The 21054-nt window shown below is 36.1% G+C and overlaps 1 protein-coding gene across 2 annotated transcripts in view; it reads right to left on the minus strand.

The window, feature by feature from the left end:
• The window catches only part of brinp1 (bone morphogenetic protein/retinoic acid inducible neural-specific 1), a 122024-nt gene that overhangs the window by 45629 nt on the left and 55341 nt on the right, over positions 1-21054 (minus strand). For both annotated transcript variants that reach the window (XM_016255822.1, XM_016255821.1), the window contains exons 3-4: positions 16368-16537; positions 6036-6141 (exon numbers count right to left, since the gene is read on the minus strand). In XM_016255822.1, coding sequence (XP_016111308.1) covers positions 6036-6141; positions 16368-16537 — 276 coding nt within the window. The remainder of the gene's footprint in view (positions 1-6035; positions 6142-16367; positions 16538-21054) is intronic.

Here is a 21054-nt window from a genome sequence, read left to right on the forward strand (position 1 = left end):
TGATCGCTGCTTATCCAATCCAATTAGTGGAGCAGTTGCATAATTCTACACGAAAAACAGAGAAACATGTTTGAGCAAATACATTAACAACAGGGATGGATTAAAACAACAAAATCATGTGCTTTACAATCACTGACAAAGATGTCAGATAGCTTGAGCGTCAAAACGTACAATGTCAAATTTCAAGCTCAACCCTTAGAGGCAGTTCCTGAAATACTGTATTGCTGAACTTTGAAAATAGCCACCAGCTCATTATTCTGAAGCAGGACGTACAGAGAGAGACAGAGAGTCCTCTAAACTTCACTGACCTGTAAAGACCTTCATCTTCAGACCTTCAAAAACATCCCTTTAAAGGGATCATTCAGCCAAATGTGAAAAATCTGTCAACTTTAAATGACCCTGTCGTTCCAAGCTCTTCTGACTTACTTTCTTCTGTGGAGCACAAAATCAGATGTCTAGCAGAATGTTCATGCTGCTCTTTTATATAATCCGTATGAAACATTCATACAGGTGCATCCACTACTACGGAGATGACGAGTCAGTGTGGCCGACGACTTCTCTTAAACCGAAAACAAAAAAAGCAGTAGTTTATCAGCAAATTATTTAAATGTTAATGCAGCCTCCTTACTGTTTTTCCCTGACACATTCATAATCATTACTTCTGTGGTGCGCTGTGGCAAGCTTTATGCATGCGCTCAAGTGCTTATTAGGCAATGTAGGCAATTATAGACTCATTATAATGATTTAAATGGTTTGTTAATAAACGTGTGATTAGTCGACTAATGTTTAAAATGAACGACTACTGGTCGACGAGAAAAATCCATAGTCGAGGGTAGCCCTAACATAAACTTTATTTTCAATTTTAGCTAAAATAAAATAAAATAAAATAAAATAAAATAAAATAAAATAAAATAAAATAAAATAAAATAAAATAATATAAAATTAAATTAAATTAAATTAAATTAAATTAAATTAAATTAAATTAAATAAAATTAAAATTTCAAACTTCAATTTGGGTTTATGTGTTTCTAAAAAAAAAAAAAATAAATAAAATCATTATGTTGCATCATTATTACCAAGTATCACTATTATTGCTCTTGAAATACAACTCAGAAAGATTTAATTAACTGTTTTTGCAAATATTACTCATCTTATACATCATATGCAGTATGTGTGATTCAACTTTTCCCCATGGTGGTAAAATTAAAATTTCAAACTTCAATTTGGGTTTATGTGTTTCTAAAAAAATTAAAAATAAATAAAATCATTATGTTGCATCATTATTACCAAGTATCACTATTATTGCTCTTGAAATACAACTCAGAAAGATTTAATTAACTGTTTTTGCAAATATTACTCATCTTATACATCATATGCAGTATGTGTGATTCAACTTTTCCCCATGGTGGTATATGAAGGTAAGTTTATAATGACCGACTTCTCATTTTAGGTGCTTTATGAAATGAAGTCATTGAGGCAATTGACCAGGCGATTCTTCATCTCCACATTGTTTACAGATTTCTTTAAACGGCTGATCCTCCCCTCTTTCCATATTCCCATCAGGATTATTACTTGCAATCAACTGCAGTCAGAGGATTGCAAGGCAATTTTATTAATGGCAACAACAATTTCTTCAAAGTGACCTTTCCTAATTCATTAAGAAATGCAGACGACACGGAGACGACAGTGTTTGTTCTTTTGCATTTTTTTGTCTGTCATTATAAACAAATACATAAATAAATAAATACATATTGTTGTTTTATTTTGCAGTAAAAACATAATTAAAATGATACATTTACATTTGCTTGCAAAACAAAACTGCATAAGATTAAAAAAGACGTGTTTATTTGTATTACCTTATTAGCATGAAACTTGCTTAGTTACATTAGATGTTTAGCTTAAAACAAAACAAAAATTAATTAATTAATTAATTTAAAAAAAGAGCAACAACAGCTGGGTAGAAAAAAAAAATAACAACACAAATACTCCAAATAAATCTAAGATCAAAATTGTTTTTTTGTTTCCATTTCTTTTTTAATCTGCTTAGTGGAAAACAACACAAAGATACTAAATACGAACATGGCGTCATGATCCACTTATACTTTCTGCAGCAAATAGTATGTTTTCTGTGAACAGTATTAATAATGACCTGATGCATTTACCAGCATAAGTACTGTAGCATACAACAAAGGACATTTCACAACATACTACATCCCACAATGCAATGCGCTCAACTTGAACTTCCAGTTCCAGTGTATGTATGAAAACGTGTATACATATACAGTTCTGAATACAGACAAAGTGTCAGTCCACAGAGGGTCGTGGTGAAATGTATAGTGCTGAAACGCACATCAGAAACAGAAATGAACAATGACGTTGCAAATTCGAGAAACTAAAAGTTTGCAGAATGAAATATATTTTGAGTGACCTCAGAAAACGCTTCATAATCAGTTTCTACAGCTGTTTTCTCAGAATCTCTGGTTGTCTCTGGTGGAAAAAATGAAGTGAAAACAAAACTTGCAGTTTCATTCTGACCTTCTAAAAATGTGTAGTGCAGGTAATTTATATTTAAACCTGCATTACACCACAATAACTAAATAAATATTATGCATGATGAAATAGATGATTTTGAGAGTGTTTAATAGGAAGCAAACGGATGGTTTTGCATTCGTATGCAGTGTTGGTCTGTGTGTATCATCATTCAGATGTTTTAGGCCGATGTGTTATGTGCCGCTGTTTTATCGTGTATTGCACCAAGAGCTCATTAAAATGATGTTGTGCAATAAAATAAAAACATAAAACAATGTGTTCTGTTCCATCTACATCATCCAGCAATTTTGTTATGGATGGAAGGAAATAAAGTATTTTCCAATAATTTATTCTGTGTTTTGACATTAAAAAGCTGTAATTGACATAAAAGGTTGAAACTATGGCATAAAATGTGTATATATACTGTATATACACATTTATAAAAGGCATATAATAATGATAAAATGTAATATTTATGCAATTAAAAGTCAAATCTGACCAGATGGAATAATTGTGAGATAAAAATTCAAAATTATGAGCTAATACGTCACAATAATAACAAGTAACAATCATGAAACAAAAAGTTGAAATTATGAGATAAAAAGTCAAAACTATGACATAAAAGCCATAATTATGAGAAAAAAGTCACAATAATGATAAAAATCCATAATCATGACATAATTTTGTGATTTTGTTTTACTCAGTTATAACAATAATAATTTCAACTAATAATTTATCATTTTAATACTAATAATTTATAATTTCATAATTCAATTTGATCTCATATTTCTAACGTTGTGTCTTAATTTTTGTATCTCAGTTCTAACATTTTATCTCATAATTGTGACTTAGTATTTCATATTTCTGATGATGTGTGTCATAATTTTTGTATCTCATAGTTTTTACATTTTATCTCATAATTGTGACTTAGTATTATATATTTCAGATAATGTGTGTCATAATTTTTGTATCTCATAGTTTTTACATTTTATCTCATAATTGTGACTTAGTATTATATATTTCAGATAATGTGTGTCATAATTTTTGTATCTCATAGTTTTTACATTTTATCTCACAATTGTGACTTAGTATTATATATTTCAGATAATGTGTATGTCATAATTTTTATATCACAAAGTTTGTACATTTTATCTCATAATTGTGACTTAGTATTTAATATTTCTGATGATATGTATGTCACAATGTTTATATCTCATAGTTTTTACATTTTATCTCATAATTGTGACTTGGTATCTCACAATTTTGACTTTTTAATTTCATAATTGTTTACAAAGGCATGACTTGGTATCTCAAACTTTTGACTTTTTTTAATCTCATAATTTTTATTTACAAAGGCATGACTTGGTATCTCACAATTTTGACTTTTTAATTTCATAATTGTTACTTACAAAGGTATGACTTGGTATCTCAAACTTTTAACTTTTTTAAAACTCATAATTTTTACTTGCAAAGGCATGACTTGGTATCTCACAATTTTGGCTTTTTTAATCTCATAATTTTTACTTACAAAGGTATGATTTGGTATCTCAAAAAGTTGACTTTTATCTCAAGATTATTGCTTACAAAGGCATGATTTTTGTTTTTCTAATGTGGCATAAACAGGCTTCTATAATTTCCTAAGCGTGTGGCTGTTGGTCAGAATAAGATGCAAGATGGATCAGACCTTATGACAACAGTATGTGAGACTGTTTCATCAGCAGATGTTTGCTCATCTTTAGTTGCTCGTCTCTGAGAATATATTTCCATCAACAGCTATCAAATCCATCTTCTTCAAACATCTCAAAGACAACAACCTGATAGCAGACCAACAGCGCAAGACTTTTATCCAGACCAAGACGGCACGGATGACTGCTCTCCACCGCGACCTGACATACTGTCATCATGATGGGATGTTTTATGCAGCGTAATGACGTGCAACATCAAAGCCTGCTACCCACTGAGAGCTTTCACAGAGAATATTCAAAATAAGACGGCCAGATAAAAGATGGATAAAGTTGATTCCTTTCATTACACACCCCAAATGTGTTAGCGATACTTCTAACAAGCATTTATATTTCAGATTGTGACAAAAAATTTTAGTTAACCAAAAGAGAAAATACACAAGACAGCAGAGTGCTTCTGCTAACTAGACTATTAGCAGAGTTAAAGCATGAATCACGACATAGACACGAGTGTGGCGCTTGTATCTAGTTAGATATCAAACTTCACATTAAAACCGACTCATTCAAAGCTGATCACATCCGCTTAACTGTGAGCATGAGGGTGGTGAATGGAGGACAGTTTTTGCATGTGAATTCATCCACCAATGCAGACCCAACTCGGTAATAAAACACTCTGGCAGTGTTTGTAGTGCCAATGCTGAATCTTTAACACCACAGCAAAATAAATTATGTTTTATGTGTTGTGAGTTCGCAGCCTGAATTAAATCAAATAATATAACTAAACAAATAAATACAATGAATGTTATTGCAGTCATTCAATTTGCATTGCAAGTACATGTGTGTATATATATATATATATATATATATATATATATATATATATATATATATATATATATATATATTTATTTATATATATATATATATATATATATATATATATATATATATATATATATATATATATATATTCATCATTTAAAACATTTTTAACAACACAATGCAATATATAATTCAAAAGAAAAGTAACTAAAATACTTCTTAAAAGTAATAAATCTTGAAAGTCATTGCTGTAAATGTTAAAGAACAGAACTGGTTATGTTACTTTCAGTTCCCATCCCTGGTGAGCACATCTTGTGTAACCTCTAGTATTATCAGCCAGACAGATTCATACACATTTATTTTCCCTGCAGGCGCATCTCGTCTCAGCTGTGCAACTGTGTTTCTCTCTTCTAAAGCATGTGTCAATACAGCAGATGTGCACACAGTAAAATCAAAGAAAAGAATTATAGACATAATGATGTTTTTCATATGTAAATGCTGTAAGGAAAACATTTCTGCACTTTTTTGTCTGCTTTTAATTTGACACACAAGCAGCTGGATTGACGATGGATTCAAAAAGTCATTTATGCAAATCCTAGGTGTTGCTAGACCCTGTTTAGGGAGGTTTCAGACGCCTGTCTTTCATCTCAGACCCCCTAAAAATATCTGTGATAAACTCCTTAAATGTTTGTGATTCTGTGCGCTCTATTCACACATACATCCCGCTGCGGTTTTTGAGATGACATCTAAGCATATTTCACTCTGAATTGTACCAGTCATTACAGTATGTTCAAGTTTGCTATACTGAGCATTATTCCTTCCTATCTGTCACTAGTATAGGTATACAATCAATTCTCAATTCTCATTAGATTTTTTGCTATTTCTAACTCAAATGAGCTTCTAGCAGAACAACAGTGCAGACAGTCAGGCAATGCAAACTTGAATTGGGTGCAGTGTGAACACAACCAATTGAAACCACAGTGAAATGCATGAGTCACATACCTTGCAGATGGAGTTTGCTCTCTGGGCTCTGAAGAAGAACAGAACTGACAGAGTCCAGATTATCATACGTGCTGCAGCCGAGTGGACCCGTCCGCGTCTCAGTCACCTGAAGACAGATACAGATCACATCAAACCAGGTGTGTAAAATACCTAGTAAATAGTAATTTTTTTATTAATTACTGTACATTGGTATTATGTTGCAGGGATTTGTACTTTTTCTTTTTTTAATACTTAAGTGCAGTTTGAAGTTGCACTTTTACTTTCACTCAAGTATGTTTTTAGCCAAATACTTGCACATTTATTGAGTAATTTGTGGGTACTTTAAACCCCTTGTATGAAACAGGTCACTATGAACTATGCATTATTGATTCATTATCAGCTGCATGTAAGAGCTAAAAACATCACAGCATAACATCAACAACTTCAAAACCTGCCGAGGCACATTTCCATCTCCATCTTTATGACTCCAGAGGGTCTTACTGTGTCTTGTTTCACATTTAATATGAATTGCCCAATTGGCTTAAAAAGAAAACCTTCAGAGGCTTTATGTTGCATAAAAAAGTACTGCATTAACTATATTTTCCTGAAACATCTTAACCTCTGAAAAATATCTGGTCAAAAGTATGGCTACACATTTCTGAATTTATGTTCCCCTTCGGGAACTCACACTGCGTCGGAAAACACTTTGGGAATGCCCCTGTGTGCCCACGCTCTGAATCACATGTGAAATCAGTCCAACGGAATGGCAAAACATCACAGGCGGGGTGACGTAGAGACCAGAGAGCTTAAAAAGCGCATCCAAAACTAGCAATGTTAGCTTCTGTGTTTTCAGCACGCGCTCTGTGTGAAATGTGTCAGTCTTATTTACTGTTGTTTGTATTAGAGTGCACAATCACCTCTATATGGCGAGCTACAGACATCACTTTAGACCGCGTGTTCTTCTCTGCCCGCGCTAAACTTTACGGGTGTGAATGCACAAAGTTGTTGTGTTGTTTGTTTGGGAGAGGGATCTTCCTCCGAGGAGGTTGATGTTGTTAGCATTATTGAGATGAGATTGAGGACTCGCCATCTCAATCTTTTGCATATAAAAAAACATACTGCATTTTAGATCGCTCGTTTCTCCCTGCCCTCGCTATAATAAGGGGTGGGGATGTGTGGTTTGTTTTGGAACGGAGCACGTGCAGTCAGCTCTCGAGGGGGCTAGCTTTGTTCATTCATAAATTAACCCTAAGTGTACAAGTGAAAATGCATTACCTTAGATGTTTAGCTCTGCTCCTGCTGGCATTTCTTCTCCAGGGAAGAAGGTTTTATACAATGTAGAATCGAGTGGCTCACGTGTTGCCAAGGGTTTGCAGCAAAATAATGCCGGGGGAAACTGTGAGCAGATGGAAGAGTCCTTTTTCTCACTCTTTCCCCCAAACACGTGCAAATGTATAAATGTGTTTGCAGGCTGTTATTCACGATTCTTTTATATTGCATCTTAAATTATTATCAGACCGTGTTGACTTGTCTGGTTTGTTTGGCTGCATTTCATTCTGAGGAATGACGGATGCCTCCCTTATGGGCTGGAGAGCGGTCATGAGTGGCTGCTCCGCCTGGGGTATATGGGGCGGTCACCATCTCACGTGGCACGTTGCCTGGAGATGCTGGCCGTGTTTCAGGCTCTGAAACACTTTCTCCCAGACCTGAGAGGCCATCATGTGCTGGTTCGTACAGACAACACAGTGGTGGTCTCTTATATCAACAGGCACACTTCCTGTCAAGGCAGGGGCTGAGGCCCGGGGAATGGAAGCTCCACACCAAGGTGGTGGAGCAGATTAGGAAGTTTGGGTGAACCCAGGTGGACTTGATTGTGTCTCAAGAGACCTCACAATGTCCCCTGTGGTTCTCCCTCACACTCACATCCACTTGGGCTAGATGCCATGGTACAGACGTGGCCGAGGCTTCGTCTCTACGCCTTCCTCCCCCCGATTGCTCTTTTCCCGGGAGTTCTGGAGAGAGTTCGCCGAAAGAGGTTCTGCATCTCTCAGGTGGGGGTACCATCTTTTCACCCCCGTCTGGAGTTATGGAAACTCTGGGTGTGTCCCCTGAGGGGGCACAACTCGTAGCTTCCGGTCTCTCAACTGAGGTTGTTGAGACCATACTCCAGTCCAGAGCTCCCTCCACGAGGAAACTATACTCCTTGAAGTGGATTGTGTTCACTTCATGGTGCAGAAATCTCTCAGATGGTCCCAGTTAACTGCACAGTTCGTTCAGTTCTGGAGTTCCTGCAGGAACGATTCTCCACAGGTTTGACCCCCTCCACCTTTAGAGTGTTCTTGGTGGCCATAGCTGCTTACCACATCCCTTTGGGTGGTCAGTCATTGGGGGTGAAACCCGTTGGTACATGTTTATTTTGGTCTGTGAGGCCAGGAGAAGTATGGTACCGCTCCAGATTCTCAGGTGCGTCTGTCTTAGCTGTGTTTGCCATGATTTCACATTAGACAGGCATTTGTCAGTATGGGGGCGTGGGCATTCTCGTTCCCAAAGCGTTTTCCGATGCAGCGTGAGTTCCCAAAGGGGAACGTCCCAGGTTACGTATGTAACCATGGTTCCCCGAGGGAACGAGATGCTGCGTCTCTTTGCCATACTTCCTGCATCCCTGTGAGTGACTTGCTTCAGCTTATCAGAAGCTAACATTGCTTGTTTTGGATGCACTTTTAAGCTCTACGGTCTCTACGCCACTCCGCCCGTGATGTTTCGCCATTCCGTTGGACTGATTTCACATGTGATTCAGAGCGTGGGCACACAGGGGCATTCCCAAAGCATTGTCTGATGCAGCGTCTCGTTCCCTCTGGAAACCATGGTTACATACGTAGCCTGGGATGTTTGCATTTATGTATACATGTATGTATGCGTTCGTTCATTCGTTTTTTCACAAATATCTACGAATGTCCAGAGCTAGAGCTAGAATATGAAGATCGCTTCATAATTGCCATATCTCCATTTGTGTTACTTCATAGTGTAGCGTCTGGACCAATCAAACACACAATATATATTTTGTTTGACTTGTGTGCTACAGTTTGGAAATAAATAGTATTAATAGTAATAGTGACAGTAACCTGAGTAAACACTCAATGGATACTCTGCAGTGAATGGGTGCAGTCATAATGAGGTGATAAAAAAAAAAACATCACAGTAATCCACACCACTCAAGTCCATCAATGTCTTGTGAAGCAAATAGCTGAGTGTTTGTAAGAAACAAATCTATCATTAAGACATTTTTAAACTGTGCTTGTATCCACCCACATATTCGTTTAGAGCTGTTTTGGACTGTTTTGGCTTGTAAACTGTGCTTTATCTGTTCATATTTCTCTTCTGATTCAGACCAGATTACTTTTTCACTGGAGGAAGCAATGTGTATTTTAGCCGGAACCAACAGTCTGAGGCTAAAAGTTCTTAATGCTCGATTTGTTTCTCACAAACGTGCAGCTTTTGGCTTCTCAATATGTTAATTGATGGACTAGAGAGATGTGGAGTATTTGTGGATTATTGTGATGTTTTTATCAGCTGTTTTAACTCTCATTCTGATGGCATCCATTCACTGCAGAGGATCCATTGATGAGCAAGTGATGGAAAGCTACATTTCTCCAAATCTGATGAAGAAACAAACTCATCTACATCTTGGATGGCCTGAGGTGGAGCATATTTTCATTTTTGGGTGGACTATTCCTTTAAATGTGCAATTAGTTAATTTTCATGGTTTGCTATATGAAAACTAAAGGTTTCTGCTAGATAGCATGTGAATTAATAAGGTGCACAGTAAATGCATTTTGGTAGATGGTCCTTTTGTTTAGATTGTTTAGAACAGTGAATGCCTGACTCAGAGGTTTGAGTTTCCCAGGTGTATTTGAGGTGTATTTGAGGCAGCATTGTTTTCTGATGTCTTCTTGATTTTTTTAGTTTGTTTGATTTAGATTTAGTTTGTACATTTACCTCCCTGTGTATTTATAGCCCTTGTGTTCTTCTAGTCTTGTATTCCTTGTAAGCTGATGAGTTCTTGATTTATTTATTTGTTGTTTTCTGGATTCTAATTTAAACTAAATATGCACTCGGAAAAAGTTATTTCTGTTTCTACACTGTTATTTTGTCATAATGCAGCCTCCAGAGTTTGATTTACAGCAGCCTTTGACCTAAATGCAGTCTTTTGTTCTGCAGATAGTGTTACTTCTGCACACTCTCAGGGTCACTTTAATTGCAATGACACGGTAGCAGAACTGCAGCACGCATCTGACCTTTAGTGCCTGTGGGCAGGTGAACGCAGGCGACATGTCAGAGCACATCACAATAACACACCTGAAACCTTGAATTATTATTAATTTTGAAAACAGTTGTGCTGTTGAATATTTTTGTGGAAACTGCGATAAATTTTTTTTCTTGTAAATAGCACCTACCAATAGATAGGCCTACTGTTTTCTTCTCTAATGTTCGAGGTACTTTTGGAGTCACATGGTGTGTCCAAAATCGCATACGATTTGAGTAAGAAAAGGAATTAACTTTGTGACCATTATAAATATATGCATATAATGTATAGAATAAGTCATGCTATCACTGTCATGTGACTTACAGCGACAGTCGTGTTACTCCACTGCCTTGCACAAATGTATGCATATCGCCCTGTTACTTTAGAACTAATGTGGGGAAATCGGAATTCTTTTAAGTTCAGCCGTAACTTTAAATGATGCAACTATATTACCATATTAGGCATTGTTTTCACTGCTCTGTTACAGCAGCGTGTCAGAGCGATGTTGTACCACACACATATGAGTGATGTCATAAAGCTCTTCTGCATAATCACACAGCTGATGCTCTTTGTGCAGGTAAAAAAATACAAATACATTTTTAAAAAGCCTCCATTTTAACGGCACCTGTTTTGGCAACGCACTGCTGAATAGCAACTAAAACTGGATCCTGGCTAACCAATAGATTTGTAAATAGATGTCCTCTGAACTGCTCGCTGCATCATCATAAATTTGCATATGGAGTTTAAAACTAAATCAGCTGAAAGCATTTGCGAGAGGAAGACATGACCTTGAGGGGCAACTATCACACAGCTCTCTCTCTCACAGCATCAATCTAGGCTTTGTCAATCCAAACACCCAATCATAAAAGTGCACCTTTTATTAAAGCTCTTAGGCGAGATCTTAATTTTATTCTTAAACAGTTCCCAACAGGGAAAAACGAGAAACATTTGTCAGGATGAATCTGCTTCTCTGTGGGATATGAAGCTGATTGCCTTCATTTCTCATTTGATGTGTATATCACATACAACATACAAAACTGCACATGCATAAAAAAAAAATCTGTAAATACAAGAAGCTGAGATTTAAGTATTCTGCCTGTGATCTCATCGGGTCATTGCATCTAATGAGCTCCGTGTGTTGCTTGCTATATGAATTCTTTGTGTTCGCTGCATTTCAGCGCTGTTATGTTTCTTTAATGAGTTTGTTTTCTATCAGTAAAAGCACTCCAGATCAAGACAACAAACCTACTTCAAATGAATTCAGGCAGTATTGTTTTCCAGCTCTAATAGGAAATATATAAAAAGAAAACTGGACTGACCTTAAGATCAGCTGTAAGGTTCCCATTTTATTATTGGTTTTGTGTATAATTTTACAAATGAAACTCTCTAAAAACATCAATAATGTCACATGGAGACTGAAGTCTAAAGCAATAGTTCACCCAAGCATTCTGCCATCACTTATTTACCCTAATTTCAAACACATACAACGTTATTTTCTGTGGCGCACACAAGCAGATGTTTAGGAGAATGCTTATGGCAAACCAGTTTAGATTAAAATGCTCCCAACTTTACTTCTGTAAGGACCACTGTCATCAAAGATGACTGACAATAAGCATACAGTTTGGATTGGCGGTATGGTTCTGTACTGGGCAAGAACTCCCTGCGCATCCATGCAGTCTAGCATGGATAAGAGCAGGGAGAGCAGCAATAACCCCCCAGTGTAACAGAACAGAACATAAATGTATACATAAATATATTGCAGATATCATTAGGTTCAAAAATGTAATGTATCATTTTGAAATTAGTCTGATTCAGGGAGAATCAGAAGGATGAATCCTAACTGACAAGAGGAGGAGTCGGGGATGGAGGTGTGTAATTAGCTATTGAGCAACGTGAAGCTGGTGATAGTACTGAAGGACCTTATATATGAGTGCTGTGATAGGTGTCGCATTTCTATAGGTAGACGTAGATAAGCTGAGAGTCAGCTGATGCAAGCTTGACTACCCTGACCTGCCAAAACTGACGCTATGCTATGATTTGCTGTAATTGCATTGCTATTAGTAAGAATTTAATTAGAAAAAAAATGAAATTGTAATTATTACAAGAACTGAATTAGAAAGCTCTCCAATTGTAATTATTAGTTGTTAGAGAAGAATCAGAAAGCTCTGTAATTATTACAAGAATTGAATAAGAAAACTCTCTTTTTATAATTATTACAAATAAGAATTGAATTAGAAAGCTCTTTAATTGTAATTGCTAATAATAAGAATTGAATTAGAAAGCTCTCTGGTTATAATTATTACACAAATTGAATTATGAAGCTCTCCAATTGTAGTTATTTCAAGTAAGAATTCAATTAGAAAGCTCTCTAACTGTAATTATAACACGTAAGAAATGAATTAGAATGTGCTCTAAATCAAAATGATTACAAGTAAGAACTGAATTAGAAAGCTCCCCAATTATAATTATTGCTAGAAATGCTCTCTAATTGTAATTATTAAAATTAAAAACTGAATTATAAAGTTATCTAATTATTTTGTATTTATTTATTTCTTAACTAGTTGTTTATTAGCATGCATATTGCTAGAATATTAGCCATTTATTAGTAGTAATGCCTTATTCTACATGACCTTATTCTACATCCCTAATCATACCCACTATCTAAACTTAACAACTACCTTTCTAACTATTAATAAGCATCAAATTAGGAATTTATTGAGGGAAAAGTCATAGTTAATAGTGAATAGGTGTTCCCTATTCTAAAGTTTTACCTTTATTTTAATGGAATAGGGGAAAACAACTCTAATTGTGATTAATGCTTGTAAGAAATAAATTGGAATACTCTCTGATAGATAATTGTCACTAGTAAAAATGCTGAGAATAATGCTGGGAGCATTTTAAGCTAATTCAGCTTGCCATACAAGCTGCTTTTTCCATACAGTGAAAGCAGGTAGTGGCTGTCAAGCTACAGAAAGTGGCTGGTCACAGTCTGCTTTCATTATATGGAAAAGAGCAGCATGGACATTCTTCAAAATGTCCAATTTTGTATTCCAAAGATGAAAGGCATAAGGGTTTGAAACTTTATGCGGGTAAGTTAATGACATAATGTGCATTTTTCCATGCACTACTGCTTTCAAAGAACATTCATCCACTGAGGTGATTTGACTCCACAGAGAGAGTTAAAATATCACGGCCCATCTGAAACATACAGTGACAGAGTGTCTTCTCTGTGATTTAAGTGTTGTAGATCTCTTCAACAGTGCTCAGACTACAGAAGACTGGGAGGCCATTTTCTACTCCTCACTGTTCATTTGTCTGCTGCAAGCCCCCAAATACATACTGAAGTGTCTAGGGCATGTCCCCTCCCGGCAGGACGGGGTAAGAGAGAGGCTAACTGACAGACGTCATGCATTTCATGCCTCCAGAGAGTGAAGCCTGACGCCATGCTGTCATAATGTGTGTGTTTGAAAAGCCGGAGAGAGTGTGAGTTTATTTAGCAGTATTTTGGGCACAAAGTGTCCTCAGAAGTGAACGAAACCTGCCTTTGGGGGATGTCGTCAAAGATGAAAATGATTCCTAAAGTAAATCACATATTTATTTATTTATTTTGGATTGTTGCAATGCAAAAAGGTCCTAAAACAAGCTTAATTTTCTTTACGCATAATGTAATTTCAAGTGTGTATAATATGTAAGTGTTGTAAACAATATAAATATATTTAAATGTAAAACAGCACCATTGAGAAACTATAGTAGTTAACATTTATTTTATTTCAAGTAACATTTTTTTTTCAGTTTTAGTTTTAGTGAACTACAACTGTATAATAACCCTTCTTTATACTGTATGTAATTTCATAATTACTTATATTGTCATTTATGATAAACTAAAATTAGATTAATTAAAAAAAAATTTAAGATGTAACACGTGTTTGTTGCACATACAAATTAGCATGTAGTGTAGTGTAGTACACTCAGTTCCACATACTAAGACATATTTATGTGTGCCAATAACACACTGAGCACCAGTCTGCAGGATTCACAGGGAAGACACGCTGTCATATCAACACTTTAATTCTGTCTGTATGTGCGTGAGCTTCCAGAACTGTACTGCCATCCGAACTCAATCGATACTGTTAGCACATGTCTCTCTCGCTGTGTGTGTGTGTGTGTGTGTGTGTGTCAGCCTCTGTCTGTTCCTGAATACAGGAATTGTTTCCTGTCTGCAGTGTGACTCACAAACACACACACACAGAGAGTTTAGAAGATTTTAGAAGATCTGCACCAAAGACTGGTGCCAGAGAAAGGGGACAGGTGGGAGACCACTTGCCAATATATGTGATCACATGGAACAATGTGGCATGCCACCATTCCCAGTGCAGTCAGAGCCTGGTTTGACAACCATTTGAGAATGATGTCTCTTTTCCTTGCCCCTTACTCCCCTTTCCTCAACCCCATTGAGGAGTTTTACTGAGCCTGGAGATGGAAGGTTTTTGACCATCGTCCCTCCAGATGTCCCTCCAGGATGCAATGGATGCTGAGGGCCAAGACATCACAGCTGAACAATACCAGGAAGGATAAGGCATACCAAAATATTATTCCCAAGATGCCTTGCCAGAGAAGATATCAGGTGTGATGTGGATGAGAACATGTGGCCAAACGCAGAAGACCAGGCAGATTAGATTAAATTTACGTTGCAAATAAAGCCTTTACTGCAGCAGTTCTGTCTCAACACCCCAACCCCCCCCCAAAAAAAAAGAAAAGAAAAGGAATCTGTAGCGTAAAACACAATCTATGATCAATGCAATATACTGCCTATTGTATAAGGTCAGACCTGACACCTAAAATAATGCAGTTTCTGTAATTCCATTTGATGTTAGTGTTTTTATGATATTGTGCTATGATTGACTAAATGTTCTTGTTGGAAGAGAACATGCGTTAGTGTTTTGGAATAATAATTTGATTTTGAGTCATGTTTGCAGTGTTTTGGTAGATGTAGTGTATTGTGTTAGGGTATTATTGTAATTTGAAAATTAGTGTTGAAGTTTAGTTTGCAATGGGTGATTTTGAGCATGAAATTAATTGTGTGTTGTAGGTGTGTTGGTGCGTTAAGAGTTTAGGAAAATTGTTAGAAGTATTGAAAAAAATGTCGTAGCGACCGTAAAAAACTTTGTGCAAACTGAATTTGAAACTGTACTACATGAAAATGCACTATGTTTAAATGTATATTAAATGCAATTAGCTGAAACTTAGAGTGTTTTTTTTTACATTGTACTTAAGTACATCTTTATTTGTAATTTCATAATTCTACTATCTTTGCAATATTATAAACTAAAATATACTTCTATTCTGTTCTATTGGAAATTGTATGTCATGAATTTAAATATTGCACATTTGTAATAACGAAGTTCCAATTTAGTACATTTAAAATATATTAACTTTAAATGTAATATCAAATAACACACTATAGTTAAAATTATAATTAAGTACTTTCCATGTGCTTTAGTATGTTTTGATGTCAACACATCAAAATAAGTGTACTTTTTTAATGCACTACAACATATTGAACTGAATGACTTAAAATGCAAGTTTACATTATTTTAAAGTGCACTTTTTGAAAGGATATTTAAGTACACTACAAGTGCACATTCAGTACAATTAAACACGTTTTCTTTTTTACAAGGGATACCACTTTAATACAGACACACAAACATAGACAAAGCACGCTGATGAAACATTTGTGAGCTTAAATGCACATGGAGATTTGCACTAGTTTGTCAGGTCAGTCGTTCTTAGGCCCGTGTCTATATTTAAGTGCAGCACAAGTGCTGCGTCTGCTGCTTGCTGTCATCCTGACTCAGCAGCTATTGTCAATTCCGTTTAATTCTGTCATGCTTGACTTCCTGTTACCTCGAGCCCTGTCTGCCAGGAGCTCTTCAGCGGCCTGTCAACTCCAACAAGAAAAAGCTCCACGGACAGATGGACGGTGGGCGGATAATGGAGGATGTTGCTTTCTTTCTGACTTTATTCCTCTCCGTCGCTTTTTTTTTGCTTACCTTGATGGAGTTGCTGGAGATCTGTATTTCATGGAGTTTGCGCATGGTGCCATCGCGATCGATGAAGTATGAGGAGGCGAGCTGGTGCAGTGCCTCGACTCCTTGGGTGGCGTTGACCATCTTCCGGTCCAGCTTGTTCTTGGCCATGTACATGGTGAGAGCTTCCTCACCTAATGGCACAGAGCACTATGGTTAGTTAACGCAAGACTTCACTTCCTGTCTTTCAGATGCCAAGAGTTAAAATATCACACTCTCAAGCACCCATTCACTTTAAAGAATGATGCTGTCATCATTTACTCGCTCTCGTGTCATTCTGTGACTCCCTTTCTTCTCATTCAACTCAAATATGACATCAAAGACACTCGTGTCTTATTGAGTGCATCATCACTGACGGCAAACCTTACAGAAATCACATTTATGTTTATTTGATATCACTTTATATATGTGCATCTATAGATTTCATTTACAATCTATATTTTTAAAGAGTTTTTTTTTCTCTCCATTTCAGAAACACTTACATAAACCAAACTTTACAGTTTTATTCCTATCTATATTCTGAAGGGTTTTACTCAGGGGTTTGTTCATACATAATTTGCTTAATTTTAATTATTGCACTTTATCCCTTTCTGTCTGTAGATTTTAATTTCATAGTATTTTTTTAAGCTGTGAGTTTTTTGTCCACTTCACCAGCTCTTTTCATTCTTTTCAAAACTTTTCAGTTTAATTCCTATCTATATTCTGAATGTTTTTATAGTAGGAGTTGTTCTTATACTCTATAATTTGCCTGATTTTAATAAGCATTTTACTTCCTAAAAACATGTTTGTTTGTTTATTTATTTGTTTATTGATTGATTGATTTATTCATGTATGTATGTACTATCTATCTATCTATCTATCTATCTATCTATCTATCTATCTATCTATCTATCTATTTTGTGAGGATAAAGTGAGTGACGAAAATAATCCAAAAATCCGCTGTAAAAACCTTAAACTCTGCTTTGTCAACAAAACAAAACAGCACTTGATTTTTTTTTTCCCAGTATTCAGATTTGTTTTCTGGAAATGTATGTAAATGTGTGCATATTTAGACAATACCTCATTTGCATATTCAAACTTACAATTTCCAGAAACATTATAATACAAAATGCAAGCCCTCTTTGCCCCTGTAAGGGCCCTATTTCACCGATCTAAGCACATGGTCTGAAGCGCATGGCGCAGGTGCACTTAGGCCGAATCCACTTTTGCTAGTTTAACGACAGAAAAAATTATCGGCACACCAGGCGCATGGTCCAAAAGGGTTGTACCTATTCTTTTAATAAACCATGGGTGTGTTTTGGGCATAACGTGCAATAAACCAATCAGTGGCTCATCTCCCCTTCCCTCACCATGGCGGATTTGCTATTTACATGGCAAAATGTGGAAGACCAAAGACTGAACACATCTCCAGAGAGGAAACGGATCTGCTCGTGCACGAGATTAAAGCATACACAATAATAATCTTTTACATTGCATCCCTTTCATTTTTAATATTTGGCATGTTTTTGTGCTGCTGCACATCCCTGTGTGTGTAATAAGCAGAGTTTATGCACGTTTTGCACCTCCGGTGCATAATACGAACGTGCCCATTGAATTAAAAAAAATACTTTGCCATTGACTTTAGACCAGGTTTTAGTTGGACAATGGCGCAATTGATTTAATTTGCCTCAAAATAGTAATGTGCCAACAATGAACCTGAACACAGCTCAGACCAGCACGCCCATGCACAAAAAGATGGGTGCAAGTGCATTTGCTATTTAAAAAATGTGGCACTGTACATGAAAATGATAACTGCACTGGGCTGAAACTAGCAAAAAACACTTGCGCCATGCCTGTCATAGCATTGCGCCGGGTGTATGATAGGGCCCAGTGTATTTCTAAGTAGAACAACTTAAATAGTATTTTCGGTAACACTTTACTTAAAGCCTTTATGTATAATGCATTGTATATGGTTATTAAATTATTTATAATATGTAAACCAAATTTAAAATGCATAGTGTAACAATGAATTGATAAGTGTTATAATGTTTTAACTGTGGTTACAATTATGAATGAGATTGTACAATGCATTATAAGGTGCATTATAAGGCATAATTATAATGCATTATACATAAAGTCTTTAAAGCAAAGTGTTACTGTATTTTCTTGTGAAACATACTCCAAAATAGTTGTTTTATTTATAAGTTTGAAAGAAAAAGAAAAAAAAATGTTTACAGTATACTGTTATGGTGCATTTTCGACAATGGGCAATGTATTGTCCTGTCGTCATTCGGGTCTGAATGACATGAGGATGACTAAATGATTTCCACTATTGCTTTACAGGAAAACAATGCTGAGATGCCACAGCAACAGCACATTTCAAGACCTGTTGTCATGCTGTATAAAGTCGTCCCATTGAGCTTGCCAGCATTCATACAGGCATCATTTTGAGTGCTGTGGTTCATGCAGCCAACATGTCATTTTATCAACATGTTTCTTCAGCGTGGACTTCATAGTGTGTAAGAAGTGCCAAACACACTGACACGATGGAGTCTCAGTGTGCATTGGTGACTCACTTCACACACTGTCACCGAGAAAATTTTGCTTACAGTGTCAAACTGACATGACCCGAGTCTCTCTCTTCAGCCACACCACTCGATGGCAAAGATTTCTTCTCCACTAGAGTCGAGTGGGAAAAGCAGCTATGATTGATTTTTGCAAAGCGCCACTGACCTTTTCCTAAATAACTCATTCACTGGGACACCAGAGGAATATCTGTTCAGACAGTAGCCGTAAAATCCAGCTGGCAAAAAAACACCAGCTATGTGTTGACACAGACATACACAGGGAGCAAAACACTCTCTCTCTCTCTCTCTTTCACTCTCTATGCATCAGCTTTTTCTCTCATTCTATCTTTAGAATGAACCACTCCAAAGCTCTACTGGAGCTTTGCTCCAAACTCTAGTGTGTGCCCTTCTCAGACAGCATTCATAACTGCTAGATAACATTACTAATATAAAACACTACACTCACACTCAAACACTACACTCAAAATGGGGGTTTTGCAGCAATGCCACAGAAGCAGCCTCAGTCATCAATTCTTGAAAGAATCTTATTTTCTTAGTGTGAAGAACATTTCCACTGTTAATTTACAGTGAAGTAGCATGAAACAACCATGAAATGCAATACATTTACAAATACAAAAGAAGAAAATAAAGTAAAAACCATCAAAACAAAACAAAAGTATATAGGTCTACTCACACATCCACACTATAATTTACAGTATAAAAAGGTGGTTGTTGATTCGTTCATGGCACTACTGGAGCTCACTCCTTCATCCAGTCTACTGAGAGACAAGGTCACAGTGTTTTGGACGCTATCATTGACAGCTAAGTATGGTAAGTATATTAAATATATTCACATCTGTAAAAAAATATATATATATACTACTCGTATATATACATATTTAACATGGCAAACATTTAAACCAGAAAAATTATTATATAAAACATACAATTGTTTACAAATAAACATAGTATATATGCGTAACAGACTCCCCTCTAAAGCACAAATGGTTTGGTCGGCCTCAATGTCAGCAGGTCAACACTCGCAAAAGTGACGGACCGTAGAACAACCATATTTGGTTCCTCAAAGATCCTTTCAGTGAACAGTTCTGAAAGAACCATTTTGTCTTAGTCTGTCAACGTTTTATTAATCTAAAGAACCCAGGCAACACACACAGCTATGAAATAGCACACTATTATACAGTATAGCGTGTGTATGCTGTGCATAGTATGCAAAACAGTATGCATGAAATAGCTGGATGACCTACATATTACAGCTGGCAAACTGTGTGCTATAAACCAGAACACAGTGTGTGTGATAACTCTAAAAAAAAAAAAAAAAAGGTTCTTTAAAGGATCTTTATATGTATTAACGGTTATGTATATGTATATGCATTCTGAATGCATTCTTTAATGAATTCTTTATATGTAGTAGCATTCTGAAGAACCCTTTTATGCTGAAATGGTTCTTTGTGTAAGAGTTTAGGGTTCTTTATTAAGTGTACTGCGTTAGACTAACCGGGACTTGTCACCACACTTATATATTGTTGCTCTTTTGTCATGTTGATTGCTTCTATTATCCTCATTTGTAAGTCGCTTTGGATAAAAGTGTCTCCTAAATTATTAAATGTAAATGTAATGTAATGTAATTATTACTTGGGTTTATGCATAAACATACCTAGTCACAAAACAGTATTAAAGCTACCCCATGACTTTATATCACTTTTTTTATTTTCTTTTAACATTCTGAAGGGTTCACATTCTGTCCATTTTTGCTTTTTGCCTTCATAGACATTATTGTTTTTGCATAAACAAATGGACACACTGTAACACTAAACTCAATTGTGTATTTCAGATGCATCACATCCCACAACCTCATCCCCTGCAGAGAGAAACTGCCACTCAGTCACACCAAAATGATGGACTTACAGGCATCATTGAGGATTGTGAAGATATTTCACTGGAATTTAGTCTTCATCACATATTTTTTGTTTTTATTTTGTGTTTTACTTCTTTATGTATTTATGTTAAATTTCAACTGTCAACTGTTGTTAACCGCACTGACATTCCTAGCCCCCCACCCCACGCGCCCCCCCCGCAACAAACAA

Source organism: Sinocyclocheilus grahami, unplaced genomic scaffold (genome assembly GCF_001515645.1).
Source record: "Sinocyclocheilus grahami isolate Dianchi unplaced genomic scaffold, SAMN03320097.WGS_v1.1 scaffold1371.1, whole genome shotgun sequence".
Classification (NCBI taxonomy): Eukaryota; Metazoa; Chordata; class Actinopteri; order Cypriniformes; family Cyprinidae; genus Sinocyclocheilus; species Sinocyclocheilus grahami.